Source organism: Nematolebias whitei, chromosome 10, assembly GCF_014905685.2.
Source record: "Nematolebias whitei isolate Nwh7 chromosome 10, NemWhi1, whole genome shotgun sequence".
Taxonomy (NCBI): Eukaryota; Metazoa; Chordata; class Actinopteri; order Cyprinodontiformes; family Rivulidae; genus Nematolebias; species Nematolebias whitei.
In genome coordinates, this window is record NC_056507.1 from 40,151,839 (window position 1) to 40,162,996 (window position 11,158).

At 42.9% G+C, this 11,158-nt stretch overlaps 1 protein-coding gene across 1 annotated transcript in view; it reads right to left on the reverse strand.

Moving 5' to 3' along the window:
* The window catches only part of mrps35 (mitochondrial ribosomal protein S35), a 68,620-nt gene that overhangs the window by 45,561 nt on the left and 11,901 nt on the right, over positions 1-11,158 (reverse strand). Inside the window, exons 4-7 of the mRNA XM_037683030.1 lie at positions 3,549-3,609; positions 3,288-3,427; positions 1,993-2,102; positions 1,845-1,914 (exon numbers count right to left, since the gene is read on the reverse strand). Coding sequence (XP_037538958.1) covers positions 1,845-1,914; positions 1,993-2,102; positions 3,288-3,427; positions 3,549-3,609 — 381 coding nt within the window. The remainder of the gene's footprint in view (positions 1-1,844; positions 1,915-1,992; positions 2,103-3,287; positions 3,428-3,548; positions 3,610-11,158) is intronic.

Here is an 11,158-nt window from a genome sequence, read left to right on the forward strand (position 1 = left end):
TTAACAGAGGAGGAGGCCTCAGATTCCCACTTTCAAAAACATATAATAATAATAATAATAATAATAATGTCATCACAATGTCAGCACTGTATGTTTCCATACAATGGCGAAATTAGTCTCTGCATTTAACCCATCCACCACCAGGTGGTGCAGTGGGCAGCTATTGAAAGCGCCCGGGGGACATTTTGGGAATTAGACGTGCTGCCCAGAGACGCCACGTGATGTGCAGTGACTGGGGATCGAACCTGGGACTCTCGGGTCCCAAGCCGGCTGCCCTGCCTCTACATAATGCAACTTTAAAACAGATCCCCAGCCGGTTTTCACACCTGATGGGAACAGAGGGGCCTCGACTGTGAATTAGAGGAACAAAGACCTACTGTTTAGGTTTTTTTAGGTGTGAACTGCCAATCTACATATACAGTATGTGTGTGTGTGTGTCTTATGTGTGTGTGTCTTATCTCACTCAGCCTTATAACCTGTATCTCTCACTCTCTGCTCTTTGAATTGAGAAAGCTCCTCGGATGAGGAGCGAAACGTCTTCTGTTACAAATAAAGTCCAGTTGTTTTTGTATTGAACGCTTTTTGAACTGACTTCATAGTCATGTCATCTGATTTGCTGCTGTTTGTTTTGGACACTCGAGTGAAGAGAGGAGCTGTGCTGTCAACTGATCACAACCTGGTAGTGAGTTGGACCAGATAGCAGGGGAAAGATGCCGGACAGACCCGATAGACCCAAACATTTAGTGAGGGTTTGCTGGGAACACCTGGCAGAAGAACCCTTCAGAGAGATCTTCAACTCGCACCACTGGGGGAGCTTTAACTGCATCCCAGCTGAGGTGGGGGACATTGAGTCCGAGTGGGCCATGTTCCTCACCTCACTTGTTGAGGTAGCTGCCTTGAGCTGTGGCCGCAAGGTTGTCGGTGCTTCTCACAGAGGCCATCCACGAACTCGGTGGTGGACACCCTGGGTTAGGGAGGCTGTCAAGCTGAAGAAAGAGTCCTATCAGGCCTTGTTGGCTGGTGGGACTCTGGAGGCAGCTGAGGAGTACTGGAGGGCCAAACAGTTCACAGCCTTGGCTGTTGCTGAAGCAAAAGCTCAGATGTGGGAGAAGTTTGCTGAGGCATTGGATATAGACTCGATCAGCTCAGAGAAGATTCTGGCAAACCATCAGGTGGCTGAGGAAGGGAAAGCAGCACTTTACTAATACTGTGTTCAGTGAAGGTGGGGTGCTGTTGACCTCAACCAGTGATGTCATCAGGAGGTGGAAGGAATACTTCTCGGACCTTCTCAATCCCACTGGCACGTCTTCCATGGAGAAGCTGAATCGGGGGACTTCAGGGTTAGTCTCTCCATAACCGTGGCTGAGGTCACCGAGGTAGTTATAAAGCTCCGAGGCGGCAGGGCTCCAGGGGTGGATGAGATTCACCCTGATTTCATTATTGCTCTGGATGTTGTGGGGCTGTCTTGGTTGACACGACTTTGCAACATCACGTGAACATCTAGGGCAGTATTTATTTATTGTAAAAAAAGATTACAAATAATTTCTGACCCAGATCCAGTTGGGCTTGCTGTTAATCAAATATGGTAGTTTCTTTGTTGGCTGTGAGCTGTTCCTCTCTGATCGCCATCTTTGCTCCTCCATGATGAAACAGATGTGAGCAGTGTGAGCAGTGGGCAGGATCGAGTGTTCACTCTAGTTGTTTTGTGCAACTCTATGGTACAGTCACAAATGATCCAATAAACAGTGCACAGTTAGAAATGAGGGACTGGCTGAGATTGAGCTCAGGCCTCAAGTCGACTCAGAACATTTCAACACATGCAGCAGCATAAAAGAAAAACTCACCCAAGACTCCTGGTAAAGAACAGTCAGCAGGTACATGGCGTAGTCATAGTTTTGCTGTCTCAGAGGGCAGCTGGCAAAATGGAGTGTAAAAAAACAAAGTTAGATGATGGTTGATCATTTTGTACCGTTTTTAGGAGGCAGTGTTCACCTGTCAGTTGTGATGGTGAGGATATCAGAGTCCTTGCAGTATCGCTCCCCAACAAGTTTGAGCATTTTCTTCCGTGCGTGGTCATCCAAGTTTAAACTGGACAGCTTTACCTGGAAGGGCAATGATACGAGATGACCACAGAAACCTTTAGGCAGCTGCAGTGTTATGTGCCATATGTCATTAATATTTCTTGGCTTCATCAATTCAGACTCACAAACACTAGCAAACAATGTTTTTATGTAATACAGGTTGTGTTGATCCGACACCAAGGTCTAAAGGTTCTGGGTATAAAAATGTGCACAGAGACAGTAAGGTGTTCTACCTGAATCTGCTTCTGCCACAAAATATATATATTTAAATATTCTTCCTCATTACCTTTATCTCATCTGAATAACAACAAATTAAAGAAAACCTTTTGGGGTTCATCCCTCGAGGATTCATTGTTTCTTGTTACCTAAAAGCGCGGACTTTGTTCACGGTTCTGGATTTTGTAGTTTCAAAGTTCATGTTATTTTCTAATCCATTTGAGATTATTGTTGGATTCCTACCTTGCTGATATAATCTACGGCAATGTGTGTAAGGAGCAGATGGCTGTTGATTAAAGGCAAATATGAGAAACCATTCATCAAAACAAAAAAAACTTTTCAATGACAGTTTATAAGACTTCCACTGATATGAGAGAGCAGAGATTTTCTTGTAATTTCTGTTTAATGTAGCAACACTTCTAATAAATTAATCATAAAGCATCTTTTTTTTCAGCGGATGAAACAAAGATTTTTTTAGCCACTATAAAAATTGTGTTTTTCTATAAGTTACACATCTGTATCATAAATATACACTTGAGCTGTTTGTTTATGAGGTTCAAGGAGTGGTTGTTGTATTATATTTTCTATCTGATATCTTAGTTCAATAAAGCATCTTTACTCTTATGGAATTTTAAGTGTGTTGTGTTTTTCATGTGTGTCTCCAGTCTTAAAGACAGATTGCATATTGATGGATTATTGGTGGAGGGAGGATTAAGAGCAACATTAAAATGTATCAGAAAATCTGTTAAAACCTAAAGGTTTTGCTACTTTTTTCCTATACAAGTTGACAAAAAGAAAATCTAGAACTCTAATAATCAAAAATAAAAAAACAACAAAAATATCATGTACTGTACATGTCAGGAACTATACTGTTCAGCTTCAAAGCCCAACATGTTTGAGAATGATAAACTCAAACTCAAAGTAAATTTTATAGCTAAGTAACACGTCCATGCTAGATGGTGTAAAAAATTAAAAAACAAGGCCACTCACTCTGAGACAAACAACACGAGCTGCAGGGTTTCTGACAGAAGGACCTGCAGATACGTAGTCTGTGCTTTGCACCTTAATAGGAAAATACTTGTCACATTTATCATCAGTGTCCAAGGCTGAGGGCCACTCTGTACAGAAAGCTGAAAGCAAAAAGACATTTTCATGTAAACTAAAAAAAATTAAAAACAGGTTTTTTTTTTTTTAATCAATATCAACAACATGAATATTTTGGTAAACACCAGAAAGTATTAATCTGCTTACGTTTCAGAGCGTCACAGTGTTTCTTGACAGCTGTTGGTGTCAAATGCAGAAAGTTTGGTATCTGAAACAAAATGAATGAGAGATCATGTAAATGTTTTGTCTTGAAGACAAATAAGCAAACAAGTTTTTAAAAAGTCAGATAATACATCAGGATTGTTATTTATTTCATTGTCATTTCAGAACAAAATTCAAAATCTTATATCTAACCTACAAAACTCTCAACAACCTGGCTCCATCTTATATTACAGATCTTATTGTTCTATATTTTCCTAACAGAGCACTTCGCTCTCAAACTGCAGGTTTACTTGTGGTTCCTAGAGTTTCCAAAATCAGAATGGGATGCAGATCTTTCAGTTATCAGGCTCCTCTCTTGTGGAACCAACTTCCAGTTTCTGTCCGTGAGATTGACACATTGTCCAGTTTTAAGACTGGGCTTAAGACTTTCCTTTTTGATAAATCCTATAGTTAGGGTTGGCTTGGTTTCTTAGATATGCAGCTATAGACTTAGACTGCTGGAGAACAAACTGACCACAATTCCTCTCTCTGCTTCTGTCTTTACTTGCTCTACTCTACCTATTTGTTTTTGTAATTATTGGAACATTGAATCAAATCCTGGCCGGGGGCGTTTCTGGGTGGAGTTTGCATGTTCTGTCCGTGCATGTGTGGGTTTTCTCTGGGTACTCCGGTTTCTTCCCACAGACCAAAACCATGCATGTTAGACTGATTGGTAATTCTAAATTGTCCCTAGGTGTGAGTGAGAGTGAATGGTTGTTTGTCTCTAAGTGGCCCTGTGATGGACTTGCGACACGTCCAGGGTGTACCCCGCCCCTCGCACTGTGATTGCCAGACATGGGCACCGGCGACCCCCGTGACCCAAAATGGAAGAAGCGGGTAAAAAGATAATGGATGGATGGGTGGATGGATGGAACATAGTATTCTGTACTATAATTTTGTGGTAGAAGGTGTATATTGGTTGACTTTACTAAAACCAGGTGACAACCACAGCTGGGGCAACAGCACCACCAGCCTGATCAAGAAAGCTCATCAGAGACTACTTCCTCAGGCGGCTGAGACGAGCTGGCCTGGGGAGCTCAGTCGTCACCTCCTTCTACAGGTGCGCAGTGGAGAGCATCCTGTGCTCCAGCATCAACGTGTGGCATGGAGGCTGCACAGCTGCAGAAAGAAAAGCTTTGCAGAGAGTGGTGAAGGCTGCACAGAAGACTGTTGGAGTCAGTCTCCCCACCATCACAGACATCTATACCTATAAATGCAGGAAGAGTGCTACCTAAATCACGAAGGACCCCACACACCCAGCACACACACTTCTTGCCCCGCTCCCCTCAGGGAGCAGGTTGAGGAGCATTAAGTGTAGAACCACTAGACTGAGGAACAGCTTCTACCCTGAGGCTGTTAGACTCATGAATCTCTAGTCAGGATAATCACTGAAAATATCACATCATGTTGCTGCTGATCTGTTTCATGTTGTTGCTTATCTGTTTCATGTTGCTGTGTTCATTCGTGCTCATCTGCTCACACAGTCTCATGTTTGTGCTGCTGTTCTATTGTTTTTAATGTTTTTAGTCTATTAGTGCTGAGCATAATTTTAGTTAATGATTTTCTTAGTTCATATCTTAGATCTTATTACTGTTTTTCTTTTACATTTTATTGTGGGATGTAACTGGGACCCTGAGAACACAATCTCGTACCACCACATGTACCACATGTGGTGCGAATGACAAGGAAACTCTGACTCTTGTTTTAGTCAGGCGGTGAAAAAGTCGAGCTGACTTTGTGTGATCAGTGGTAATGGACTGTAGTTACAGGTCCTTCTCAAAAAACAAAGGTAATTATTTTCCATAATGTAATGATAAAAATGAAACTTTCATATATTTCAGATTCATTGCACACCAACTGAAATATTTCAGGTCGTTAATTGTTTTAATACTGATGATTATGGCATACAGCTCATGAAAACCCAAAATGCCTGTCCCAAAAAATTAGCATATTTCATCCCACCAATGAAAGACAAGTGTTTTTAATATAAAAAACGCCAACCTTCAAATAATCATGTTCAGTTATGCACTCAATACTTGGTCGGGAATACTTTTGCATGAATGACTGCTTCAATGCGGCGTGGCATGGAGGCAATCAGCCTGTGGCACTGCTGAGTTGTTATGGAGGCCCAGGATGCTTCGATAGCGGCCTTAAGCTCATCCAGAGTGTTGGGTCTTGCGTCTCTCAACTTTCTATTCACAATATCCCACAGGTTCTCTATGGGGTTCAGGTCAGGAGAGTTGGCAGGCCAATTGAGCACAGTAATACCATGGTCAGTAAACCATTTACCAGTGGTTTTGGCACTGTGAGCAGGTGCCAGGTCGTGCTGAAAAATGAAATCTTCATCTCCATAAAGCTTTTCAGCAGATGGAAGCATGAAGTGCTCCAAAACCTCCTGATAGCTAGCTGCATTGACCCTGCCCTTGATAAAACACAGTGGACCAACACCAGCAGCTGACATGGCACCCCAGACCATCACTGACTGTGGGTGCTTCACACTGGACTTCTGGCATTTTGGCATTTCCTTCTCCCCAGTCTTCCTCCAGACTCTGGCACCTTGATTTCCGAATGACATGCAAAATTTGCTTTCATCCGAAAAAAGTACTTTGGACCACTGAGCAACAGTCCAGTGCTGCTTCTCTGTAGCCCAGGTCAGGCGCTTCTGCCGCTGTTTCTGGTTCAAAAGTGGCTTGACCTGGGGATTGCGGCACCTGTAGCCCATTTCCTGCACACGCCTGTGCACGGTGGCTCTAGATGTTTCTACTCCAGACTCAGTCCACTGCTTCCGCAGGTCCCCCAAGGTCTGGAATCGGCCCTTCTCCACAATCCTCCTCAGGGTCCGGTCACCTCTTCTCGTTGTGCAGCGTTTTCTGCCACACTTTTCCCTTCCCACAGACTTCCCACTGAGGTGCCTTGATACAGCACTCTGGGAACAGCCTATTCATTCAGCATTTTCTTTCTGTGTCTTACCCTCTTGCTTGAGGGTGTCAATGATGGCCTTCTGGACAGTAGTCAGGTCAGCAGTCTTACCCATGATTGCGGTTTTGAGTAATGAACAAGGCTGGGAGTTTTTAAAAGCCTCAGGAATCTTTTGCAGGTGTTTAGAGTTACGTCGTTGATTCTGATGGTTAGGTTAATAGCTTGTTTAGAGAACCTTTTCATGATATGCTAATTTTTTGGGACAGGCATTTTGGGTTTTCATGAGCTGTATGCCATAATCATCAGTATTAAAACAATTAAAGACCTGAAATATTTCAGTTGGTGTGCAATGAATCTGAAATATATGAAAGTTTAATTTTTATCATTACATTATGGAAAATAATGACCTTTATCACAATATGCTAATTTTTTTAGAAGGACCTGTATATAGCACATTTCTATCTCATCAAGATACTCAAATCTCTTTACAGCACAATCCGTACCTTCATTTACCCATTCATACAGCACTACTATATTTATACAAAGAAAAATCAGAGATTTAGATCACATTCATACTCTGATGGGACACACATCAGAGGCAATGAGTGGTTCAGTGTTTTCCCCAAGGACACTTCGGCATGTGACTGCTGGTGGAATCAAACCTCCAACTCTCCCATTGGAGGACGACTGCTCTAACCACTCAGCCACAGCTGCTACGATGCTCTGGTTAGAATTCAGAATAAACTGGCTTTAAAGAGTATTGTAGAGAAAGTGGAAGACAAAATCCCCTTGGATCTTTTGAACAAGGGCAGCACGGTGGTGCAACTGGTAGAGCTGCTGCCTCTCAGCGAGCAGGTCACTGGTTCAAATCCTGTCCTGGGGGCCTTTCTGGGTGGTTTGCATGTTCTCTCCATGCATGTGTGGGTTTTCTCCACCACTCGTGTGGTTTCCTCCCACAGACCAAAAATATGCATGTTAGGCTGATTGGAAACTCTAAATTGTCCCTAGGTGTGAGTGACAGAATGAATGGTTGTTTGTCTCGTTTGTCTCTATGTGGCCCTGTGATGTACTTGCGACCTTTCCATGGTGTACCCCGCCTCTCGCACAATGATTGCTGGACCTGGGCACCGGTGACCCCCGTGACCCAAAATGGAAGAAGCAGGTAAAAGATAATGGATGGATGAATCTTTTGAATAAAGAATATTATATAAGACATACAATATGTACATTTCTTATTCAGAATTCAAATTAAACTTTGCATAGAGCTCATTAATGGCACAAGATTGGACAAAATTTCATCCCCTGGTTTAGATTTTAAAAGTTTGAGGTTTTAAGTGTCGAACAAGAAAAAGCTACGAACAGCAGCAGTTTAGCTTCTCAAGGCTGAGAGCATGAAACCAATATTGTTAGGGACACCCGGCAGAGATCCAGCTGTGATGGGTGTAAGTAGTGGATCTGCAAGTGGCTTGAGTCCAGATGGAGCAGCTGGTGTTTGGACAGAGCTGTTCAGTAATCCGCCCACAGACAAACAGTCATGAGAGCCATGCAGCAAGGCAGAAAAACTCCATTAGGACTGCAGGAGTATTAACCGACTACAACAAACTCAGCTCGTCAAGACGTCAGGCTGGAAATCCAAAAACCTTTCCATTTATCAGGTGCAATCTGCATTTGTCTTTAGAGATTTTAATTGTTTTCACCACGTGGAAATCCTTTTAAAAATAAAAGGTATTGCTTTCCTTTAAGGAATGCATATTTGCCATCATCTCTCACGCAGAGTATTAAACTAAAATCAACAGTTCAAAAGATGACAAAGTTATAGCTATTTCAGACAAACAGAACAATATGTGCAACCTCATGTGAGGCTTGATCTTTTCTGTTCTGTTAGCGATGGGAGTTTATGTGATGAATGACTACTGCCACACAAAATTTTAACTCAATGACTAAGATTTACGGTCATAAAACAATTTATATGTAGATTAGTTGTGGTAGCCATCTTAAAATTAGTTGACTTCAAAGGTAATCAGTTGTAGATGTATGGCCAAGTATCCCTTTCTGAGATGTCAGTGTTTCCCTACCATTATCCAAGGAGGGCACCCCGCCCGGTCAACAGAACCAAGACCTCTGCCTACAAAAATCCACGCCACCCCCCTCCTCTGCTACTTCCGGATGGGGAGCAGAGATTGTGGTCACAGGATAACCGGCTTCGACCTAGCATTAAATGTAGCGCGCAGCTTCCTCTGCCCCGTCAAGGCCAGTACTGTATTTTTATGGTATATAAGCTGCTCCTTTTTTTCGCAGGCTTTGAACCCCGCGGCTTATACAATGCTGCGGCCAATTTATGGATTATTTTTATTTATTTCTTTTGACGGGCCAATGAGCTACATGCTGCCAAAATCATTTAGCTTTGTCACACCCGGGTGCTCACATAGCTGCCCAGTACACGTCTCTCTTGGAGGGTGGGTCCTCATGACTCAATGAGACTACCTGTATAATAAAGGTTAAATAAAATAAAATAAATCTGACCAATGAACAGGTCACAACCGAACCAATGAAACGGATAAGAAGAGAGAACGGAGAGGAGGGGACTACCCTACATGCGCAGAACAAGTTTTGCTCTGTGGAGCACAAGCTTGCAGCAGTAGGAATATGAAGATAGTGATCAATGACTTCCTGGTAGGCTACAGTATTTTTTCGACAACAAATGAGAGACTGAGGACGAAGGTTATAATAATAATAATAATAATAATAATAATAACTTTTTTTTATAATGCACTTTAAATTCACAGTGAATCTCAAAGTGCTACAAATAGTGAACATCAGATAGCAGCAGGATAAAAGCAACCACAAAAGCAATAGAGCAAAACAACCAGGAGGATAACGCCTCAGAATGAACACATAAAAAAAAAAAAAAAACTAAAAAAGTTAAATCTAGTCCTCTGGACATTCAAAAAAAATAAAAAAGCAAAACAACAAAAAAATGTAGAAACTTTTCGTCTCTCATCCGAGAGACTTCCTCAGTCTGAGGTGCTGTATTCAGCTCAGTCTCTTAAATAGCACCTTCTCAGAGTGGATCAACCAGTTTTGCTGCTGACAACCAAAACCAGCTGATCACATGCTCAAGAAGGACCACCAGCCTAACAATGGATCATTAGCACACTGATGGCTGTTTACTATTCACAGAGGGCTGAGTGATACTAGCAATCACAGCATTGTAAGAGGGGGACAATTGAACACGTAGGCCTCCACCCCTGTTTAACGATGGACGGTTTCTTTTCACAAAGATGGCCTCCTTTACTCCTCTCTCAAACCATCGTTCCTCTCTATCCAGGATGTGCACATCTTCATCCCTGAAAGAGTGACCGCTGGCCTGGAGATGAGTGTAGACCGCAGAGTCCTGGCCTGATGATGTTGATCTTCTGTGCTGGGCCATCCTTTTCGCCAGTGGCTTTTTTGTTTCCCCGATGTAAGACTGATCACAGCCCTCCTAACACTGAACAGCATACACAACATTACTCTGTTTGTGCCGGGGGACTGGATCTTTGGGATGAACCAGTCTTTGCCGTAACGTGTTTTGTGGTTTAAAAGCCACTGGGACGTTATGTTTAGAAAATAAATGTCTCAGTTTCTCTGATACTCCCTCAACATATGGAATGACCACTGGTCTGGGTCTGGGTTCCTCCTTTTCACCTGTTGGCTGACTGGAGTCCTGTTTGGGTTTCTTCTCTGCTTTTAGGAAGGCCCAGTTAGGATATCCACATTGCTCTAGAGCCTGTCTTGTGTGGGATTTCTCCTTCTGCCTGGCTCCTGAGCTAGTGGGGACGCTGTCTGCTCTGTGATACAGAGTCCTGATGACTCCTAACTTGTGCTCCAAAGGGTGATGGGAGTCAAACTGCAAATACTGGTCTCCAAATCCAAAACTTTTTCTAAATATCTGGCGTCTGTACTCATCCCTTTAGTTGGCAGCTCAGAACACCACATACAGAACACCATGGACTTTGTGGATAAGGTGAGGGATGTCATCATGGAGACTGATGAAACAATGGTCTCTTTTGCTGTCACATCACTCTTTACGTGCATTACTGTTGATGATGCAGTAGAGGTGGTCAGTTTAAAATTAAAATCAGACACCACTCTGAGCAGCAGGACCACGCTTTCCACAGAACAACTGGGGCAACTCTTGAAACTGTGCCTGCAGTCAACCTACTTCACATATGGGGAGCAATATTATAGGCAGAAACATGGGTGTGCTATGGGGTCTCCAGTTTCTCCGATTGTTGCCAACCTGTACATGGAGGAGGTAGAAAAGAGAGCCTTGACGTCCTTTTCAGGGACACCACCAAGTCATTGGTTCAGGTATGTTGACGACACCTGGGTTAAAATTAAATCTCAGGAAGTCCAACATTTTACTGACCACATCAACTCTGTGGATAAATACATCAAGTTCACACGAGAAGATGAAAAAAATGGCAAGTTGGCTTTCTTGGACTGTGAGGTCTCAGTCTCTGATAAGAGGACATTTGCAAACTGAGGTGTACCGCAAACCCACCCACACAGACCAGTACTTGCAGTTTGACTCCCATCACCCTTTGGAGCACAAGTTAGGAGTCATCAGGACTCTGTATCACAGAGCAGACAGC